Below are 24157 nucleotides of genomic sequence, written 5' to 3' on the forward strand. Positions count from 1 at the left end.
AATTCGAATTCCATTTTCTCTATAAATCTTGCCTATTCACGGCGTTACTTTATTTTTCGCGAATTTATAAGACTGACGTCAGACCCCTTTCCAATACAAAAGAAACGAAATTAGCAGAAATTACTTGTTTGTGAAAATACAGTAGAAGGGTTTGGTAGTAGTTTGATATGTCAAATTTAAACGAAACAAACGAAGTCCCATCTGTTAAAGCGCAAATTAATATAAAACCTCACAATACAGTTTGTTGCATACGGAAGACGCCGTGAAAACAAAGTATGTGCTTTGGTTGTTTCTATTGCTTTATCCCACTCTTCCTCATAACAAACGAGCAATTTCCCTTGCTCTATTTATGTGCTCTTACGACCCGGCGAATTCGGAGGACTCAATCTTGTATTCTACCATTCTTGGTCTAAGGCAAATTTACTGCAGGTGCTGGCATCCCATGATTAAATTATAGAAGGTTCATATGAAAGATCATACGAATACATTTTAACAACACTTACTTATATTAAGGACGTTAAGTAAGTTAAGCTAGACTAAAAGTACCTACACACATAAGGCGTTTTTTCAATATGTGCGCTTCAACTTTTTTCCGATATGGAGGGCGAACGACGCAATATTTTTTATTTTTCGCTTATCATTTGTAAACTTCATTAGTATACATTTCATCATGGAACGCTACACACTTGAGCAACGCTTGCAAATCATTGAATTTTATTATAAAAATGCGTGTTCTGTTAAGAAAGTTTAAAGTCGAAAAATCATCTTCAGTGATGAAGCTCACTTTTGGCTCAATGGCTTTGTCAACAAGCAAAATATGCGTTACTGGGCAGAAAGCAATCCACACGTGATTCATGAGGCGCCGTTGCATCCCGAAAAAATCACTGTTTGGTGCGGTTTACATGCCGGCGGCGTAATTGGCCCATATTTTTTTGTTGACGAGAACGATCGCCACGTTACTGTGAATGGAAATCGATACCGCGACATGATAAACGATTATTTTTGGCCGCAATTGAATGGTATGGACTTAGACGACATGTGGCTTCAACAGGACGGGGCCACAAGCCACATAGCACACGCTACAATTGATTTGTTGAAGAGTAAGTTCGATGAGCGCATTATTTCCAGAAATGGACCGGTCGAATGGCCGCTGCGCTCGTGTGATTTGACGCCTCTAGACTATTTTCTTTGGGGTTATGTGAAGTCATTGGTCTATAGTAACAAGCCGGCGACGATTTGTGAGCTCAGAGCCAATATTGAACGCGAAATTGCTGGAATTTCGGCCGATTTATGCAAAAGAGTGGTCGAAAATTGGGTTCAACGATTGGACTTTGTAAAACGTGCACGCGGTGGTCATGCAAAAGAAATCGAATCGAAAAAAAAATTAGTTAAAAAAGTCAAACCGTTTGTGTTTTATTCAAAAAGTTCAAAAGGTGAAGCGCTCTTACTGGAAAACGCTTTACATCTATTAATTGCCAAAATCGTTGCTCTACGTCCATCCACAAAAAATTTCTAGAATCCGACAACTCAAAACGATTTAATAGTTTTATAATACATAGAATATTTCTTCTTTTTCTGTTCGCCAATCACTTACCCATATTTTTCAGCTTTTTCTTTTTTGTTTTTCTCTCTATTTATGTTCTCTTTCCCTTTTTCTTTTTAAACTGGGATAAATAACAAACATTGGATTCGCGTCATATTTTGAGCCGTTTGTTGTGTATGGCCAACGACAGCGAGGATGTTTGCTGAATTGCTCGCGTCGTCTATACCCTACTTTATTTTAACGTACTTCTTCCAACCATGTAAATATCGCCTGTTTTGAAAATCGATGTATAACTCACAAGTCTACTATCAATTATCAATTTGGTAAAAAAAATTGCAATGCTTTACTGCAAAAGTTTTTGTCAGAAACTTAACTTGCACCGTTTGAGGTCGATTTCTTCATTAGTACAAACAAAAGCCTTTATAGATGGCAATTGGGTTAAAGCTCAGAATAATGAGGAATTCGAAGTTTTCAACCCGGCAAATGGAGCTGTGATAGGATCGGTTCCTAATATGGATCCCAAAGATGCTAACCAAGCAGTACATGCTGCAAAGAAAGCTTTTGAACTTTCCGAGTGGTCGAAGATGACTGCCAAAGAACGTTCAAGCTTATTGAAGGTAAGAGAAAATATTTACAAAAAATTAAGTATTGGGAAAAATCTTTAAATTTCAGAAATGGTATTATCTGATAGAAAAAAATGCAGATGAATTAGCTTCGATTATGAGCGCAGAATCTGGCAAGCCAATAAATGAAGCTCGGGGAGAAGTTACTTATGGTAATGCATTTGTAGAATGGTTTGCGGAAGAAGCACGACGAATTTGCGGGGAAGTAGTCCCAAGTCCAACTAAAGATCGAGAAATAATTGTACTAAAACAGCCTTTAGGTGTGGCTGCCCTTATTACCCCGTGGAATTTCCCAATGGCAATGATTACTCGAAAAGCTGGAGCGGCATTGGCAGCAGGTTTGATAAAGCAATTTAAGACTAAGGGTCTCAGCACACGAGTCGTATCGTCAGCGGCACTACATTGTTTTTTAATGTAGCACCGCTGATGATACGCTTGCTTGTCTGCACACTATGCCACTAGCTATCGCACAAGTACGAGTTGTCAATATGTCGAGCGATGAAGAGGAATTTATTTTATTGTATTATCTTCTCCATCAGAGGAGAAATAAAAGAATGTACGGAGGCACTGGGTGCATCCGTACATTAGGAATAACTTAAACAGCAGATTATTCATTGCCACAATGGAGTTACAAGAGGATGATTACAAATTTCAGACGTTTACCTACACAAATGATTACAACGATTATAAATTTCAGACATTTTACAGAATGTCTAAAAGTGCTTTTAAGGAGCTTGTAGAAATTTTGAAGCCGACTATTTAAAAACAAAATACTAACACTGGAAATCAAAAACAAACTACATGTGGTACAGGTATTTGACGACTCTACTGTGTGATAAGCGTCATGCGGCATGTCTGGCGACCTGTGTGCGGTTCGCCATTTGAACACAAGTGTGCGACAAGGAAGCGTATGCGTTGCATACATTTTGTCAAGCTACGATGACGATGCGACCCGTTTGCGGAGGCCCTAATATGTTTTAGTTTATTTGACATCTATTAGTCCAAATAAATTTTTTTATAATTGTATTCACGATGCAAGTAATTGCTTCGAATTGTCACAAATTTTGTAAAATCGCATTAGTGGTGTCTAAAAACAGAGAGTGTCTAATCGAGAGAGCAAAATAGCATTTCCTTCAGTATAATTAAATAATACAGTTTTCGCTAGAAAAAAGTAAGGGTTGGCTTTTCATTACTACCACGAAAAGATTGCTTGCAAGGTCCAAGTGCGTGGACCGAATTTAAAAATTATTACACTCAAATGTAGTCACTATATCAGCCTTTTGATTTATAGTAATTTTATAAATTACAATTAAGAATTAATAGCAATATTTAACGTAAAAAATTCATCTTTTTTGCATAAGCTTGGAAAAATATCCTATTTAATTAAGCTTGGTGGAGGTGTTAGGGAGTGGTTCAAGAACAGCCTTTATAACTCCCAATTATTCCGGAAATAATAGTTATGTAATTGTTTGCCCTCGGGAGCTTCACTATAGTTTGGCTCATTATAATATAGCATCCGTCACTCGAAGTGTAACCAATTAAAAAGGCCGTAAATTTAGTTCTGAAAATTACTTTTATTCAATTCAGAGTAAAAAATGTGTGAAGATAATACAAAATTAAAAATCAATTTACTTTTGATCGATATGACTGGTGTAGCTTTTAGTTCGGACCTTGCACTCCAAAATGGCACATCGGATTCGCGTCTAGTGAACTTGAAAGCCATTTTATGGACTTTAGGAAGTTCGAAACGTTGTTTTTTTAGCCATTCTTGGTTTACTCGATCTTTGTGAGACAGTGCCGAGTTGTGTTGAAAGGTCCATGGTATGCCACCGAAATGTTTGTCTGCCCTCGGCTTTAAAGCAACCTCTAGAATACTTTCCCGGTAAAATTCCGCATTTACCTTGACGCCAGACTCGATGAAAACGATTGAAGCGCCCTTTAGCGGTTACAGTGGCCCAAACCATTATCTGTGGCGGGTGCTGCCTCCTGGTGGCCAAGAGATGACTCAAATTCTCTTATGAACGGTCAGTCAAATAAACCCTATCGGTTTGGGAGTTTACGAATTGCTCAATTTGAAAAATTTTCTCGTCCGAAAACACAATTTTCGGAAATTGATCAAGCGAAGCAACTCCTTCGCTCTCTCAAGGCTTGACTTTGAAATCATTTTTCAGTATGTGGCGGATGCTACGGTCAGATACTTTCAGTTCTTTCGCCATTTGATTGGTACTCCGTCGGGAATTTCGCTCAAGTCGCTTCTTCACTTTTTCAACAATTTCACGTGACGTTGTAGTCTTTTGATGACAGCCTCCATGACGTTTTGCGATGCTACCAGTGTTATTGTATCGAGTAATGGTGCGATAAACAAACACTTTATTTACTTTAAGATGCTCGAGCTCACGAACAATCGCTGGTTGTGATTTTTCAGTCATACCTATATAAAGCTATCACAGTATTAAGTTTGAAATCCATTACTGATTTTCTCTTTTCGCGTTTACTTTCGGTAGAATGGTTCCGCGCACTTGTAAACAATACTCTGTGCTGTCATTTAGCCAACTGACAGGCAGCTGGTGTCCGTGCATCCACAACTTACATACTTGCATACTTGCCGTTTAGAGTACAGTACATATATTTTACACTTATATGAAATTACTATTGGTAGAAGGGAGAGATAATATCACACCGACAAGTGGAAAATAATATCAAATCAAATATTTGATTCTCATGTATCATCGCTTGTATTAGAGACTTTGCCGAAAGTGTTTAGCATTGTCTTGTAGGGAAAGCTTTCAACCAATAGATTCAAATAGGCATGTATGCATTTTTTGTTTTGACTACTTGACTCACTGTATAAATTGTGACTAATTAAAAAATAACCGCTCAATAATGTAATAAATATGACATATCATTCATAAGGTATTTGAGAAACTGAAATTGAACTGGAAAGGAACTACATTTTACAAAACTTATCGTTTGTGCTTTTAAAATTTATTTACCAGTTATTATAATTAAGCTGAAAATATTATTTAACTTATTTTTATAATAAATAGGTTGCACTATAATCATCAAACCCGCTGAGGACACGCCGCTTACAGCTTTAGCGCTTGTCAAACTGGCAGAACAGGCCGGTTTCCCGAACGGCGTAATTAATATTATTACAACAAATAAAGCTGCCCCAATAGGTGAATTGTTTTGCAAAAGCCCAGATGTCAAAGGTATATCCTTTACTGGATCCACAGAAGTAGGGAAATGGTTATTTCGCAATTCGTCGGATGGAATTAAACGGCTATCATTGGAATTAGGGGGCAATGCCCCATTTATTGTTTTTAATTCAGCCAACTTAGAAATTGCAGTTAACGCTGCTCTTTCATGTAAATTTCGTAACTGTGGACAAACTTGCATATCAGCAAATCGATTTTTTTTGCAAGAAGAAATACATGACAAGTTCATAAATTTATTAAAACAGCGTGTCGAGACATTGAAAATTGGAGAAGGTTCCGAGCCTGGTGTTCAAATTGGCCCACTAATAAATACTATGCAATTTAACAAGGTAAATAACCATATTTCTTTCAAGATTAATTTTATTTACATTTATTTAGGTTAATGCGTTTGTGGAAGATGCTCGTTTGAAAAATGCCAATATAATATCTGGCGGCAAACCACTAACGAATTTGGGAAACTTGTTTTACTCCCCAACTATAATCACAGATGTACCTGTCAATGCTAAACTGTATACGGAGGAAGTTTTTGGTCCAGTTGTTTCTATTGTAAAATTTAAAACTGAAGAAGAAGTTATAAATGCTGCTAACAATTCCAATCGTGGGCTTGCTGGGTATTTCTTCAGTGAAAATATCCAACAAGTATTTCGAGTAGCGAAGCTGCTGGAAGTTGGTATGGTAGGTGTTAATGAAGCCCTAATATCTGCAGCAGAAGCTCCTTTTGGTGGAGTCAAAGAGTCGGGTATAGGACGGGAAGGTTGTCATCATGGCATTGATGAATACGTCGAAATTAAATATGTGTGTATGGGTAACTTGAAGTATTAAATATGGTTTGCGGGAATGCATACATTAAATATATTGAAGGATAATTTATATGTTAAGAATATTACAAGATGTGATAGTCTTCCAAATGTTTGAATGAACGTTATTTAAAGTACAATAAATAAATTAACAAAAAGCTCGGAAAGAGCAAACTTCCATTATATAATAATGTAATACACGTATGTATGGTTTTATTTATTTCAAAATATGTGAAGTTAATTTTCTCTATGTAATTCAGTACCACGGTATTTGTCGTAATTTAGCAAGCTCTACATGCTTATTTATTTGAGAATGATTAATTCAGAAGTTTTGGTGTTCTCTCGTACCAATTCGCAAATTCATTGCATTCCAAGGACTATTATTGTTTAGCAGTTTACAATGCCCTGTTCTAATAGTAGACCCAGGAAATAAAGGCAGTGCAGGGTCGATTCTAAAAAATTGATATGGAGTTAAATTTATAAATTCCAAATAGTGGCTATAGAAGATTCGAAATATAAAAATTGGTTAGCAACAAATTTTTTATCAACGACCTAGTTAACTTACGTAAAGAGAATACCCCAAACGCGGTGTACAGGGCCAAGTTCGCCGAATCCATCGCAGAATACAAATTTAACGGGTGGAAATTGATTTTTACTGACGGGTCAAAAGGATCCCACACTTCTTACGCAGTGGTAACAGAAAATCAGGAAGTTATCGCGTACGGCCTTCTATTTTCATTCTGCTCTATTTTCACCGCTGAAGCAACCGCCATACTACAAGCCGTTCAATACTGCGCCAAAAGTAAGGGTAAGCATATAATTTGCTCCGACAGTTTGTCCTGCTTCCAAGCCATTAAAAACAACAAAAAATCAAGCAAAATAATCGATAGTATCAAAAACATACTAATAACCCATCGGAGCAGCATCAAAATTATGTGGATACCTGGGCACTCCGGCATCCAGGGTAACACACTGGCAGATACAATTGCCAAAGACATGTCCATCACACCAACAGTCACATCACAAATCATTCTACCTAGCGACATACACCGACTCATTCATGTACAGAGGCAAACCAAGTTACTTCGCGAATGGTCGTATTACAAACATCATTATTCCAACATCAACCCTAAACGTTCCAAACCTACATATCCAACATCGGTACCCACCAACCACATTACCCCATACACACGACTCCGTATTGGACACACCATAATCACCAGCGTACACCTATTAAAGGGTAATACACCCAACACATGCCCCTTCTGCCAAGCAACAGTCAGTGTACATCACCTACTGGTATCCTGCCCAGAACTTGCTTCTCAAAGGCATCACCACTTCAGGAGCACAGACCCTCTTCTACTTCTAAAAGAATCCACTGAAGAAAACATCAAACATATTTACAAATTTCTGAAGGACACCGACCTACTCCGTCGTATCTGATTCAACATATAGTACATCACGAGACAGCCGAAAGCCTCTGCTGCTAGCGCTGCGTTTACTTAGTTTACTTTTAATTTTATTATCATGTAAGCTCCAAAAAAAAAAAAAAATAAAAATAAAAAAAAAAAAAAAAAAATAAAAAAAAAAAATTGAAAAGTAGGGGAGAAAGAAAGCCTCCCTGCGGCGTCTTTCTTTATCCTCCTGCCGAATCTCCAAATTGAGATCCTTCATTCAATGGTCGCCGGGAATAGGCCTGGTGTAGGTGGTTCGCAAGCACGGCCGCTTCTGCTGGAAGCTTTGACGGATTTAGACTAGGTATAGGGCGATTCCCAACAGCAGTGTTCACTTTTCGGAATATATGCTCGCAAGCAAATGCATCTGTAGGAACGGGAAATGCAATCAGCTTTATTATGGTTAATATAATATAGGTGGCGTGATTCGAGAAGATAATGAGCAAATGGTTGGATGTAAGAGATAGCTTAGGTCGCAAGCGTTTTGCCATATTGTCCTGAGATCACCTGATTCAAAAACGCTAGTTTATGTAACATGTATATATATTTACATATATATAGTATATATAATAATGTATATATATACGAGTATATATAATTGGCGCGTACACCCGTTTTGGGTGTTGGGCCGAGCTCGTCCTCCTGTTTGTGGTGTGCGTCTTGATGTTGTTCCACAAATAGAGGGACCTACAGTTTCAAGCCGACTCCGAACGGCAGATCTTTTTTTGAGGAGCTTTTTCGTGGCAGAAATACACTCGGAGGTTTGCCATTGCCTGCCGAGGGGCGACCGCTATTAGAAAAATATATTCTCCAAAGCTCTGCGACCACGGCAAGCACCAATACAAAGAAGTGAGTTCTCATGGGAACGGGATCATCTTAGCCACAAATACATCAACCGGAATGAATAAATGTTTTATACGCCTCAGGTTAGGCCATTATTGCCTTCTTACGCACGATTACCTTTTGAAGTATACTCAACCACCATCATGTACTTTCTGCAACTCATCGGATCTAAGTGTTTCTTACATCTTAAGTTGTACCGCTCTCTCCCATCTACGCACGCAATATTTTTCAAATAAAAGCCTAATTGATATATGATACAATGTATTTAGTATACACTTATGCATCGTAAAATATAGCTTACCAAAAACATTTAGCGTCAGAAAATTTTACTTCACCTTACAAAAATAGTTTCTCACACTTCATACATAACTGTTGATACATAGGTATAAGTGAATATATAATATTTTATTCATCAACAATACACTTGCATACTTTAATTCAGTCAAGTACTTCAATACTACTATCAAAAAGATTAATCAACTTATAGCAATCGTTTAATTTTCTCCTATCTCCAAGTTTTTCCAAGGTTTTAGCAGCTTCAGATAGCATTCCAACCCGTTCTCCAGGCGAACAAAGTAACGCGGTAGGTAGATACTTACATGCAATATAAATGGCTGTAGCCCTCTCACGTTCAAATCCATCATAACTGTTGCTTTTGTCTTTACCTCCACATATCACAGATGACCTGAGTGTCCTATGACGTAGACTTCTGTCTAAAAGTTGCTGAGTGGGTCCAGGTGAAACTCCAGCCATAAGACGGCATACGGCTTCGTACAGGTAAATACGCTGATGTCCAATCTAGGAATGAAAAAAAGAAGGAAAATGTTATAAGTGTACTTATTGTCTAAACTTCGAATAGTACTCGTATAAACTTTGAATAATATGCAGCGAGTTAAGTCCTAGTGTTAGGACGATTGTAATCTTTGAGTTTCCGTTTCTTTACAGAGCTCAAGAAATAAAGTATGTATATTTTACGTCCACCTTGTGGCATGATAAACTTATAAAAATAAACAATAAAGTAGCGGGAAGTGCGCAAGTAACAAAGCAAACATAGTTAACGGTCGGAACATCAACTCAGCTCATCTCAGCACTCGCACAAGGTACGGGACTCAACGGCATACAGTAAAATCAAAAAGTAGTTACCGGCGCATTTGTTGCAAATATTATAAAATCCCTACAATAGCGTAGCATAACTAGTTAACTGTAGGATGCAATATTAAAATAAAAAGTATTCATTCATAGAACTCTTTCTGCTCTACAAAACTATGTATGTTATTTGTATTTTTGAGTTATTTAATTTTTTATTAGTTTTGAGGCTTAGAAATGGAGACAAGAATCAAAATTTTCGACACCTGCTCTTCTTTGCTTTTCATTAAACGAGCTTAACAAAACAAAAAAACAAAGCAAGTCGCCTTCAAATTGCCGTCATCGAGCAACACGCGGTCATAAGCAGCACTTTTTGTACGGAATCGTCACGATAGATGAGAAATCGTGCCTATACATCAATATGAAGCAGAGAAAGGAGTGAGTGACTTCAGGAGATACAATAACTTTACAATTAGACTACATACATACATATATTATGCAAGATCTGTTGATGTCTTTCTTTTAAACCGTCTTAGACTATATTTCTCTACAATTGAGAGCCCCCATTCGAATCATAAGACATGAGTGCGTTAGTAACCTGTTTATGTGTTTTCTGCTTGCCGATGAATAGCAGCATTAAGCATGTACCACGGTGCATCAGGCATGGTCCTAATTGTTTTGGATAGGAGACGTTGCAGCATACTTAAACTTGATTTAAAAGCAATGCCCCAAACCTCTATCCCATATTTCCAAATCGATACAATTGTCGTTATATAAATAAGGATCTTATTTTTCAATTTAATTTGGACCAAGCAGCCAGTACAGATTTGAATTAAAATTATCAGTGCACACAAATGGCAAAGTAAACCCACGAATGTAAACAAAACAACTCATTTTGACTTTATTCATATCAATGGTGAAAAAATCAGCTGGGTGGATGCCGGTGGCAGTATCCTTTCCACCCCTCGGTACTCAGCTAGTAAGGCTTCGAAAGCCAGAAGCAATATAAGAATGAATTGTAAAATCGAAAAAATGGTGTCCGCCATATACAACATCAAATTTGTTATAGAAGATTAGGCATTTATCTTTCTTTATCATTCCAACAATACCAAATACATACGTCTATATCTGGGGCAAAAAAATGTTTGATTTTTATTCGCTCAGAAAGTACTAGGCGACGCAGCGAAGCAAATACCGTGTCGAACGAACAGAAAAATTTTACGATTAGAGGACACACTTGCATACACACATACCTATATGGGTTGTGCACTCGCCATGACAAAAATTCGCTGTTCACCAAATGTTTTTGTCTTCATCAAGGCCAATAAGCTTATGGACGGCTCAGGTGTGTGAGGGAAGATGGGGTGGACTTGTTTTATGAATGAGCGCGTAGAGTAAAATAGTTTTTGCTATATTAAAGAACATTATGAATGCTTGGTGGCAAAGCGGCTATCGCACATGCTGCTGCTTCTGCGCCTACGAAGGTACTTTATTTTTGTAAGTATAATATTGGAATTTCGACTAGTGGATGAAAACTTTTAAGAAAACATCTTTTTCTAGGTAAATAACGTTCAACGTAACGTAACTTGTGTTAACGTTCAACGTATTTATTTTCTTTGCTACGCATTCAAATACCTCTCGGGTTAAATACCAAAGGGTTAATAATGATACTCGGCATATGTCCGCCTGCTTCGGCACTTGCTTCGTGTCGATTTCTTTTTGTCTATGTGGACCGAAATGAATCGCTTTACGCTTTAACAGCATTGGAAAATATTATTTTGAAGTTAATGTTGTAAAACCCAAACAGAAGTTAAAGACATTTTTTTTTGCCTAAGTAGACTATGTTATCCAGCAAAATTGTCGGAAAACTTGGACGTGTTCATCGAGAAGCAAATCTATCTTCATAGAGTGGTAATTTGCTGTGGATTTTGGAGCGGTGGCATCACTGGCCCATTTTTCTTTGCTGCTCGGAACGCCGTTTTAATGAACGGTGAGGCATTATAAAAGATTTTTGTGGCCGCAAATTGAAGACATCGGTTTGAACGATTTTTCTGTGCCATTATTTTTATCTTTATTCAAATCACGGAAATTTGGTGGATGTATGCACTTTAAATGATTGGTCTTAGCAGTTGTGCGTGAGAAGGACAAAAAATAATCAAACAATTTAGCTACCTGCGTTTTTCCCTTCGCTACTACGGGCGGCCGCCATAGCCGAATGGGTTGGTTTGTGATTACCATTCGGAATTCACAGAGAGTACTTAGGTTCGAATCTCGGTGAAACACCAAAAATAAGAAAAACATTTTTCTAATAGCGATCGCCCCTTCTATCTGCCGTTCGGAGTCGGCTTGAAACTGTAGGTCCTTCCATTTGTGGAACAACATCAAGACGCACACCACAAATAGGAGGTGGAACTCGGCCAAGCACCCAAAAGGGGTGTACGCACCAATTATATACAATATATACCTACATATACTACGGTAAATTTAAAGTGTTCACAATAAACCTATAGCAAACTTTATATTTATTTTACAAGTTGAGAAATAAAATAATTAAAATACACTAAAATAATTTCAACTTGTTGATTTTCAGAGTTGTCTGGTTGAAGTATGCAACCACTTCAAAGATTGAAAAATTTTCGAGAAAAAAATGCTGAACAAATCACCCGGCTAAATCACTATCCCTTGCACATCTAGTGTTGACTCTACTCAAACTCATATATTTGATTTCAATTCGGACACTTCAAAAAAAAGGTATGGGTTTGATTGCTTTTTAATTCTATTTAATTTAAAATTATTATGTAAATATTGGTTTTAATTACTTATTTTGTAAACTTATTAGCTATTAGAAATAAAGAAATACTTACTTGTAGGTCTTCTATAACGCAACGCATAGAATTGAGGTCTTTTTGAAACTTCTCTAAATAATCGTCGGGAACTTGCTTTGACATAACATTATCAGCTGTCATGAATTTAGTCTCCCAAAGCTGAGTCTTATTTTCTAGAACCCAATCACAAGTTAACAACTGGAACAACTAAAGTAAAAAAGGAGAAAAATATTAAATTCATTTTAAATTTAAATAATTAATTTAATTATTTGAGTTTCCAAAACAATTAACTGTTGAACAAAATTCCAACGCAAATTTAAGTATTCATTAAGGCTGGTTAAGCCATCGCCTTGAAGAGAATTCTGTCAGAAGGTAGAAAGCACTTCAGAGGCCAGCAGACTCCTGAAAGTGTATTCAGTGAGTCGTAGCAACCCTAGCTACCCCATAAAGGAGGACCGCAATTGGAAAATGAAGTGTGAAGAAACACTAGAATGATAATACTATTGCAGACGTATTTTCTAGGATGTCTTTATGACAAAGAAAATAGTACACATCTTAGGAACTACAATAGGAGTCCCCTAATTAGAAGGTACTTTAATCAGTTGCACTCAGGCAAAACTGTGCCTACTCAGCAGATGGAACGCTGAAGCTCTTAAAAACGCAAACAAAAGTGGCCTCAACTAATCATTGGCTTACCAGAGACAGAAAAGTGTGGCAAGCCAAGCTTGAATCTTATAGAAATTTCTGTAGTACAGTCGAAGAAAAGAAGGAAAAAGCTAGACTTTGTAAGGTCCTTCAACTAGGCTTCAGTAAGGCTGGATTTTATTCGAAAACCTGACGATTTATATACTATTTCCATGCTCCACTTGAAACCCATTTTCCGGGCAGTAGAACGCTTTCTGAAGCAGAATTGACATTAACGGTAACAATGGTGGGACCTCTAGGTATAGCTGATATATTGCTAGTTAGATAGTGACAGAAGAATCGATAAGCTTTTCCTTATCTTCATTTGAAAACTTTAAGTCCCCTGGACCTGATGAAATATATTCAGCAATGCTAAAGAAAGAAGGAAACATAGTTATATATATATACCTATACAAGTTTTAGACCAATAAGTTTGACATCGTTCTTGTTGAAAAGTCTAAAAGAGTGATAGAGAAACATATTCAAGTGAGGGTATTGCCGTGTAGTCCACTTAGTAGAAGTCAACATGCTTCCCAGGCTGGAAGTTGACTAGTAATCAATGGTACTGCCACTTTTGACTCAATATGTTCCTCTGCCGAACGACACGGAATTAATCAAACCATTTCATGCTCTCTGATAGGTTACTAATCGCTGGTGAGAATAGTGACGAACTAATTACTGTCAGGGACAAGAAAGGATGCCCCAAGAGGGCGTTTTTTTCCGTTGTTGTGGTGCTTCGTCGTAGATTCTCTGCTAACGTAGATGCAGGAAATCGGATTTCATATTTAAGCATATGCGAACGATGTCTGTGCTCTAGCTTTGCATGAACGTACAGAAAATTCTGGATAAACGCGACGACTGGTGCACGAGACAAGGTCCCTCCGTCAATCCGTACAAAACTACCTTAGTCTTGTTCACGGGAAAACGGAAATTGGATGGACTTAGTCTTCCAGCACTCAAAAGTGTGACACTCAGTCTCTCCGAGAGAGAGAAGAAAACCTGAAGTCTGAAACCTGCTGTAGTCGTTTGGATATGCACAGCACTTATCAGACCAATCACCACTTATGCTTATGTGGTTTGGTGGCGACGGACTACAACAGGAAGCAATAAAATCAATATGTAGACTCCATAAATATGGTTTCTGAAACAAAGATACACAGAAATATTTTCATTTGGAAGAACATTTGAGCAATGAAACAGGTTTGACGGATGTATTCTTTACCGATGGGTCCAAGAATGAAAGGTTCTGGAACCGGATGATACTTAAACGATAGTTAAAAGTACCATTATGCTATGAGAAGAATGGCAACTGTTTTCCAAACGGAAATTTTTGCCATTCTGATAGTAGCGACCATTCTGCTTGAGAGGAAATGGAGCGAGAAACAGATTGGAGTCTTTAGTTACAGTCAGGCTGCACTAAAGGCTCTGGAGAACACAAAGCAAACCTTAAGGGTTCCCAAGAATGGGTTTTGCTTATTTTGCTCATTATATGGGTTCCAGGACTCTACGTTGTTCAAAGGAATGAAATTGCTGATAAATTGGCCAACTGTGGATGAGCGGTTCCCCCACAGGGACCAGAGGCAATAACCGGAATTAATTCTGCAGGAATCAAGCGATGGATCAGCGATTATGTATGCCTAGAAACGCTGAAAAGTATTGTTACAAGCCCAACAGAAAACTGTCGGACTTTCTTCTAAAACTTGGAAGAAAAGATGTTAGGTTGATGGTCGGTATTATTACAGGACACAATCCGTGGGGTCAACATATGACTGGTTGAGGACCGATTTGCCTGTCTAGCTTAGAGGAGGCGGATATCACTGAGCATTTTCTCTGTGATATTCCCGCATTTGCTAGAACAAGACTGCGATTTTAAGGTTCCGATGTCATGAGAACGAGGAAAATTCGGAGGATATTTTCAGATTTACTAAGGAATCTGGAAATTCTCACAGGTCTCACTACTATTTCTCTATTCTATCCTATATTCTTCCTTCTGTTATATCTCTCCATTCCTCCTTGGCTCTCCTTCAGGCCATTTAAATACAACGAGTGTTTTAGGAGGTACCAAATCCCTCAGTGCTTCTTGGCTCGACCTTTCAGATTTCAATTGCATGCGTATTAATGCTATCATATTTACAAGTAATTGTATCAGCATTTCGTTGCATGTACATGATTAGGCTAGTTATATGGTTGTACTGGCATGTTCTGAATGTCGTTCGATTTGAAATTGGTGCGTTTTGCAAATTATTTTTGAGTATTTGAAATGAAAGTAATAAATGCTTCAAATGGAAACTGCTAGAAATACATCTTTACGCCACATCCAAAGATTTATATATACGTTAGGGAATATATTGTTTGGGGAATAAGTCATAGTGTTTTTATATTTTCTTTTATTTTACAACGATTCGTTTGCTGTTTGGCAAAGGGTAAGTAGTCATTCGATAGAACTCTTTCTGCTCTACAAAACTATGTTAATTGCATTTTTGAATTATTTAATTTTTATTAGTCTTGTGGCTCATAAATGAAATACTCAGGATGCAAAAATCAACATTTTTGACACCTGTTCTTCTTTGCGCTTCACCGATGTAAAAAAGCTGCCGGGAAATTTGCGGCGTGTACGAAGAAGGTGTAATAGACGAATCTACAGCACGGAAGTGGTTTGCAAAGTTCAAAAACGGCGACTTTGACTTCAATGACACATCCCGCAACGGAAGGATTTCTGAAATCGATGAAGAACGTCACAAATCTCTTTTGAAGAAGAGCGATTGCCAAACCAGTTCGTTCATAAAACGATTCTCAATCACCTTCATTCAATGGGATTTACCGAGAAATTGGGAGCCACCCAGGCTCAACGAGCTCAACGAAAAAAAAAAGAAAGTCGCCTTCAAATTGATTCTCAGTATCTCGCCCGCCATCGAGCAACACGCAGTCATAAACAGCTCTTATTGTACCGAATCGTCACAGTAGATAAGAAATGGTGTCTATACATTAATATGAAGCAAAGAAAGGAGTGGGTGGCTCAAGGAGATCGCCAAAGCCGAGAGTCGAGATAATGATATGTGTTTGGTGGGACTGTTAGGGGATGGTGCACTGGGAAATGATCGAAAAGAGAGCCATGGTCACCAAGGAGTGTTACCTTGGCTACACCGCTAGATCGCGTGAATGACGCTATTCGACTGAAAATACCTGATCGAGGCCCATGTTGCACAAGTCGTCAAAGTCGCACTCCAAGAGCTCTTCAGCATTCGCTATATTCTCCGGACCTTGCACCGACCGATTACCATCTTTTCCGCTTGAATTATGGAGAGAACACTTCAACCTGCTAAATAGTGACAACTGCACATGCCACAGAGAATGTGAAGATCCCGATACCTCAATCGTTGACGACGGGACTGTCATTCTGCTGACCGACAGGCTGAGATATTCAAACACTGCGGCGAGGAGCTGGTAAGGTGCTTGCATTAACTATGCAAAATATGGCCAGATGAAAGCATGCCTACCGATTGGAATTTTAGTGTACTCTGCCCAATCCACAAGAAGGGTGATACTAGAATATGTGCCAATTAAAATTTCTCACAGCATTCCTACATCGTTAAAGGGTTTAGTTTTTTCTTGCACACCACGACATTATTCTGCGGTGCCGCTTTCTATAATCATCGGCATACCTGTGATTGCGTCGGCGTCATTTATTTTATTAACGGCTTTTTTAAATGTCGATTCAGCAGCAATAAATCCCTCAACTTTAGTCTAATTGCGTTCACCATTATAACGAGCAGAGCAATTACTGACTCAACCAGTTCGTGTATTATAATGCCTGACAGCTTGCATTAGTCGATCAAATTGTTTGGAAATAATTTGAGACATATTGTTATTCGCAAGCCTTTCGCTTCGGCGTTGTGATTTGAAGTTACTCTAGAGGTTTGCCCGAACATTGCGCGCCAATTATACTATTTGTTATTCCAAAACTTACAGGCAAGCGAAGAGATTTTGATCACAGTTTCCAAAATAAAAGCTCTTGTGGATTGCATATGCACATATATGTTGGAGTGCAAGTATGATAGCTTGGAATTCATTTACAGTGTTGCATGTTAACATTTCACTCTAGACGTACATCATTAAAATTAAATATTTATGCTACACTCTGCATTTTCTGTTAGCAAAGAAACTTCTAAGGTTTTTAATTTTTTAGCTGACCACTTACTATCTACGTACTTTACGCTAAATTGCAGTCGGGTAGTGATCGCTGCTGCGTAGAGTGTAAGAAATTTTAATTCATTCCATTTATTTGAAATCTTAAATTATTAAAGATAATTAAATAAATAAAAATAATTAAATAAAAAAGTTTATAAATTCTTAATATTCCTTCTTCACACCGAAAAGTCAAGCGAAATGGAGTTCGAGATGTCGTCAAATTCTCTAAGTGGGCGGGCGAAAAGACCATTACGCGCATAGTTCGTTTTAAGCAATTTAAGGTGAAATGGGTAAGTATTACCTAGAGTTCTACCAGGTTTATGAAAATAAATGTACCTCCTTTAATTACACTAAAAACAAACGAGAGAGTAATGGCCTTCTACTTTCTCTGGCCTTCTCTTCTAGGTTGAAATAAAATATTAGCAAAACTATAAGATTACAAAACACTATGCGTTTGGCGAAAATAAGGTAAAAATATTTTTTGATACTTAAAGAGATGTTATTGCAATGAATAGGTGCATATCTCTGTATATCTAATCGCAGGAAATATTTTCAAATATTTCTGAATATAGATGAAAATTGGCAAACGAAAAAAAGTACTAATATCATTAATAAATAAAACGAAGAGTATAGACACTTAAATACTGTCTTGTAGCAGCCCTGAAGATGCAATGAAAGTTCCGAGCATTCACCCTCAATCATTACCACACACACTGTCTAGGGGAACAGTTTGTTTTAAACAAAATTTGCCAATTTACAGACCAAATTAATATAAACAAATCAAATCAGCTGCTTTACTGATAACATACCACTTGTTCCATGGCTAATTTGAAAAATCTTCCCATTTTGCTGTGGTAAAAAAATTTATAAAATAAAAACTTTAATGATGAGTATGAATTTCCACACGTAAATAACACTGCGACAGTGATTTTATACTTTTATGGAGACCTAGTACAACTTGTAGGTATAGTAAAACTAAGAAAAATGGTATAGGAGAAAAAAAAAAATAAAATCTTAAAACTCACACAACTCTATTAATTTTAATTCAATTACAGTCAAATATAGCTCATTCGACGCAAAATTATATTTACTATAACAGTAGTGTACTAAAAAAATCCTCAATATCGGATAATATCGTAAAAATAATGTCAAAGTTGAAAAAATAGAGAAAAAATAAAAAAATTCCAAACATGTAATTCTGCCTACAGTCTCGTCACTTGTCATTTCAGAAAAATTGTCAACACACTGTCAAAAAGGCTTGTTTTTGTTCTTTCGAACTAAAAAAAAAAATCCGAAATCGGATGGAAATTTGCGATGTTGGGAGTGATTCTTCACATCAACCTACTGAAAAACGGTTTTATGGCCATAAAATGAGATTTTGGGGGTGTATTGGAAATTTCTCCTATACCATTTTGTTTAGTTTTTCTATAGCCACAAGTTGTGCTAGGTCTCCATAAAAGTGTATTTAATTTTTTTTTTGTCACACAGTGTAATCAATGAAATTTTATTAACTCTATCTTACTCAAATGTAGACATTTAACAGAAGTTTAATGCAAAAAAAGAGCGGTTAGGGCTACATACACTAAACTGCATAGTAAGATTTACTTCGAAAAATATTAACTGTACTAGTTCTGAGGTAACGAAAATAGTATACGAAAAACGAAATTTGAAATTGTACAAAGAAAAAATGAAATCTCAGTTGATGTAATTGAAAAATATAAAATCTACAAATAAGTTATAAATAGATATGTACGTTTGTTCATAAATGTAAACAAATACCTTGCACATTATACAAATTATACTTAGAACTTTGATAACATAAATTCATCGAAAAATTTTAGTATTAATCTTTTCGCTTTTGTATTTTTATATTCACATTTGTACGTAAAATGAAAGTCGATCTGTAAAAAATTAAATTTCAAGCTCTCACAGTGCGAGAAAAACTCGTCACATCATACCGATACTATTATTTTTATCTTAAAGTACAAGTTTTTCAAACTCACCAGCTTAATTTCTTTCACACTGGTAATTTTATTAAGTGTTAGACATTCTTGAAGGTAGTTGCTGGATCGATTACAGATATCATTAACATTTTTCGAATCAGCTTTTGCTAAATTACCGCCACACCTGCAAGTTACAAGTAGATTTTTTATAATAGTTTTATTTTACTTTTGTTATTTGGAATACCAATACAGCAAATAAGTTTGAACAAAATAATAATTAGCGTAATAATGTCAACAGAAACGATGTCGAAGGAAATGTGAAATATGGTATGTTTGTAATATAATGTATGCACATTCTGTCAAAAATGTACCGGGAATTGTTCAATAAAACGCAAAATAACTGTTTAATCATCAACATTTATTTTGTCGCAACTCAACATTTTAATTGTTTTAATTCAAAGCAATACACATATGCCAACGATTAATCCTGCCATCAAAGCGCCTTTTAAACGCGTTTGAAGAGATCTTCTTCAGCTCCTTCAGCGAATTCTCCTTAATGACCTTTATCGACTCAAAGCGGCGTCCGCGGAATGGCAACTTAAGTCAAAGGAGGCTGAAATCGGTGAATACGATGGTTGGTCTGTTCGATGATATTTGTCGAGTTTTCTTTCCACAAATTGGTCCGTTTCCTAAGCACATTCTCTCTCAAACGTCGCATAACTTCCAAATAATATTCTTTATTAACCACAGACCCATTTGGAACGAATTCCGAGTGCACAACACCATGATAATAAAAGAAAACGAACGGAGTGACTTTCACTTTTGACCGACTTTGACGAGGTTTTTTGGGCTCGGCTCATGTGGATTGCGCCATTCAGCCGCCTGTTGGTTGGTTTGCATGTCAAACTCAATTAACCACGTCTCATTTCCTGTTATAATGCGATGATGCGCTGAATAAACGTTGGATCCGAATTCATTTGCTCAAGCACACTTTCAGCCACCTTCTTCCGATGAATTTTTTGAAAGAAATTCAACTCTCTTGGAACGAGTCCAGCAGCCACTCGTCTCATGCCCAACTGATGGTGTAAAATGTTGCGAATTGATTTGTGAGACAAGCTAAGGTCACGGGCTACCTCCTCAAACTCAAATGATGGTTTTCCAACACCATTTCCTTGACTTGGTCGCCGTTTTCATCCGTTGATAGGCGACCAGATCGTGACAAATCTCCCACGATTTATCGGCCCTCTGCAAAAGCCTTATACCACTCGTAGACCCGTGTACCGTGTTTTTGATAAAGCACACTCGCCATAGGCTTTCTGCAATATTTTCAACGATTCGGCACACGAAACCCCGTTCAAAACACAAAATTTAAGACAAATTCTTTGTTCGATATTTTTATCCATAGTGAAAATCGCAGAACACACTTGCGGTTGACTGATATTCATAATTACATGCCAAAAACAAGCAAATTGACAGATCACGCTCAAACTTTGCGACACTACTGAGGAAAGTTGTACCAACAGTTCAGCAAAAAAAAATTAGACATATGTGTTACGTGCGCTTTTTAAATGAACAATTCCCGATATTTTTTTGACAGAAGGTATGTATTTAGTATCGACATTGAATCGATTATTCTTGTAGCAAAATAACTATTATTGAAACGTAATAGTAAAGTAGAGCCGCCGAGAGGTATTAGCATGTCCATTCTTTGTTTGGTTTGTTTTGTTTGGTTTTGGTTTTTCATTTAAATAAAGTAGAAATCAAAAGTATTTATATAAAAATGTACATTTTCTATGCCGTCAAAGCGCACGTAATTCGGATAAAACCACGGTTATATTTAGATTTTAGTACTTAGATTTTATTTCCATGTAAACGGGTGTTGTTGTGCAAATAAATGATAGTTGAGCGCAATTTCCACTACATCTTTACTCAGAAGAATGAATGCTCCAATGTTCACTACTACAAGGAATCCAACCATCTTCAGTCACATTTTTACTCCTGTGCACTTTCATATTTTAATATTTAATTATGTACATACAGTGATGAACAAAAGTATTGACACAGCAAGACTCTTCCATTTTAACATAGTTTTTTGTGCACTTATGAAGTGCTTTTTAATCACAAAAAAACTCGCTAGACAGAAGGACACATTATCAATTACTTACTATATATATTCTCTCTACATTTTGTGTAGACGGCACTGGTTTCTGACATGCTGGTCTCGATAAATATTTGTGGTACAGTACGGCTAGTGTGCAAGCTTCATGAGAGACAACAATACCACACTCCTCGTTAAGCTTCTTTTCAAGTGTTCTCAAAGTAATTCTCGGCTTTTGATCCAATTTTCGGATCATCAAGCATTCTACACGTTTCGTAATTTCAGTTTAGGCCCACCTGCACGCTTTTACTTTAATGTACCCTCTTTTTCCGCTAGATTTATAACATTATAAACTGCCTGACGTGTTACCGAAAACATTCCAGACAATTCCTGAATATTTTTATCCAAGTAGTAGTTATAATATAATAATTCCGTAATATCAAAGGATAATCTCTTGCCAGACATTTTAAAAACACAGTATTTAAAGCAAAAATTGTTCACTGAGTGATAAAACGAAAGCATCAAAGTAATCATTGCAAAGCAGAAATAACGGTAAATCGAAGTTAATCGAGCAAGAAATTGAAAAAGCAAAATGTAAAAGCAGTTTATTTTTTTTACTTTAGTTGTTGTTTTTCCAAAGAATTTGAAGTTTTTTTTATTGATTCCCTTTAAATTCTGTGGATACTATATATGTACATATATGAATCAGTACAAAAAAGAAGTCAAAGATAAATAAAGAGTGATATTTTTTGCTATTGAAGTCAAAAAATTCAATTTATTTTCTACGTCAAAACTCATTCTTGACATACTGTATTTACTTAAAGTTCTTATTGTTGTCATTTCTCCTTATTTTAAACATATAAATACTCAACGCTACTGTACTGAAATTGCAAATATCCTGCTAGTCATAAGCAATAGAATTATGGACGTAAAAGGAAGGAACGAAACAAGTAGCACCACTCAATATTTACTTAGGTACTTCCTATTTGTAACTCCCAATATTAACTTAGGTACTTCCTATTTGTACCTCCCAATATTTACTTATTTCCTATAAATATCTCGGATGAAAGTTCAGGAGATACCTCATCAGCTGAGATATAATAGAAAAGTCTGAAAATAAGTTAGCTACTTCGGCAGGGGTACTTGCAAATTTATCATCCAACATCATCGAAGCAGGTATACTTCAACTCGACTTTTCAGATTCTACAAAATTCCAAAATTACTTCGGATTAGCTCTGATGTTCCGCTAAGTATTAAGTATATAGTTCTTGAAAAGCAGATTATCTAAGGACTTAAAGTCATTGCTAGTTGCCTTAAATTTCTCGAGGTATTTATTTTTAAGATCTTTTAATTTCTTGATTTGCTTATTATGCCAAAGTGACTTATAACAGCGCTTCTTTTTTAAAGAAGCTGTGAATGCTCAAGTCTGACAACAATTCATTCCATTTAAATTCTAAAAGGGAATCATTTAAGTTGACATAATCACAAGATGCATAATTAAAAATTCCGTTAGCTTGAGTAAGACTTATGCTTAGGAGACTATCTACAAAGTAAGATTCTAAATTAGTAGTGACATTACTAGGTGAGAGAGCTACGTTTGCAGATTTATTACACCATATTAAGTTGCAAATATTAAAATCACCTAATACGCAAAGATGATCACGATTGAAATTAATGTTCAAATGCGTTTATATAGCTTCAGATTGCTATTGGGCTTTATTCTTAGTAACATCACTAGGGTCATTTAATGTCACATCGTTTATGCTATATGTTGATCAGCCAAAAGCATAAAAGAGAGTTCTTATCAAAGTTTGCACGTTTTTCTACACGGATTTTAATATCGTCTGCAATGAAAGTTGTCGCAAACGAAGATAGATTAACCTATTTATTACGCACGGCGACACTCAGTTTTCACTTTATTGATTTCTTCCGCTTTTTCTTTCTCACCTCAGTTCAGGCAGAAGGTTTGGCTACTTCAATAGCATTAAAAGATAATGGTTGAAGAGCTGGCGCGGCAGAAGAGAAAACGACGTCAAAAGCAACAGCATCAGCAGTAACATTAACAGCAGCTTGTGCGTTATGATCAGCCAAAGCACTGGCAGCACAAAGAAGAAGGGAATCATCTTTGTTTAAAGAGCACACAGCGGGAGAGCGAATGTCAGATACTTGAGTAATTGTAGAAACAACACCAGTAACGTTATTATACGCCTCTGGCGTATTAGCATTCCTTGCATTAGCACACATATCAGCAACAACTGAGTTAGAACTAACGTTTAAACACAAATTAGTAAGATCAACGACCTTAGCTTTCGAACGTGTAATTATCAAATTGCTTTTATTCACCACGACATTATTGGCCACAGCGTTGCTAGCAACATTTTTGCCAGATACAATGGATGGATGTTGATTTTTTAAGTTTTTATTACCCTTAAAAGTAGAGTGTATTTCTTTTAAGGATAACAACGCATTTTCAAGTTTAGTAACACAAAATGGAATTGATATACCACTGCAAACGTCACGTCTATATATCACATCCTAATAAGAATGGATTAATTTTAGATAGTGCTTAATTTGGTACACTTTTAGATGAAATCCAAGCGATCGAGTTCCACTGGACACAGAGTCACTTACGGCACACTGCGAACCACAATTAGCACATAAGGTCATCGCGCACGACAAAATAAATCAGACGAGAAGATAAGCTGTGCGAAAACACGTCTGCACTCGCCGCGAATTACTTTAGATTCTGGCTGAAATTCTAGCCATTAATGAGGTAGCTGTCTGGTTAGACAAAAAGGTGACTCTTCTTGGTATGGAGATTCTAGGTATACCCTTCTCAACCTAAAATATGCATA

The 24157-nt window shown here is 36.7% G+C and overlaps 2 protein-coding genes across 2 annotated transcripts in view; one reads left to right on the forward strand and one right to left on the reverse strand.

The window, feature by feature from the left end:
- Window positions 1-1813: 1813 nt before the first annotated feature.
- LOC128859801 (glutarate-semialdehyde dehydrogenase-like) lies at window positions 1814-6385 on the forward strand. Its single transcript, XM_054096887.1, has 4 exons — window positions 1814-2160; window positions 2216-2504; window positions 5214-5713; window positions 5763-6385. Exons 1-4 carry the CDS (start codon window positions 1882-1884, stop codon window positions 6204-6206), a joined length of 1512 nt encoding a protein of 503 aa, XP_053952862.1. The 5' UTR covers window positions 1814-1881; the 3' UTR covers window positions 6207-6385.
- Window positions 6386-8722: 2337 nt separating this feature from the next.
- The window catches only part of LOC128859803 (sterol regulatory element-binding protein 2), a 31795-nt gene continuing 16360 nt past the window's right edge, over window positions 8723-24157 (reverse strand). Inside the window, exons 7-9 of the mRNA XM_054096888.1 lie at window positions 19265-19388; window positions 12429-12596; window positions 8723-9276 (exon numbers count right to left, since the gene is read on the reverse strand). Of these exons, the coding sequence (XP_053952863.1) occupies window positions 8917-9276; window positions 12429-12596; window positions 19265-19388 (652 nt within the window). The 3' untranslated portion in view covers window positions 8723-8916. The remainder of the gene's footprint in view (window positions 9277-12428; window positions 12597-19264; window positions 19389-24157) is intronic.

The sequence above is a fragment of the Anastrepha ludens genome, chromosome 4 (assembly GCF_028408465.1).
Source record: "Anastrepha ludens isolate Willacy chromosome 4, idAnaLude1.1, whole genome shotgun sequence".
In the NCBI taxonomy this organism is placed as follows: Eukaryota; Metazoa; Arthropoda; class Insecta; order Diptera; family Tephritidae; genus Anastrepha; species Anastrepha ludens.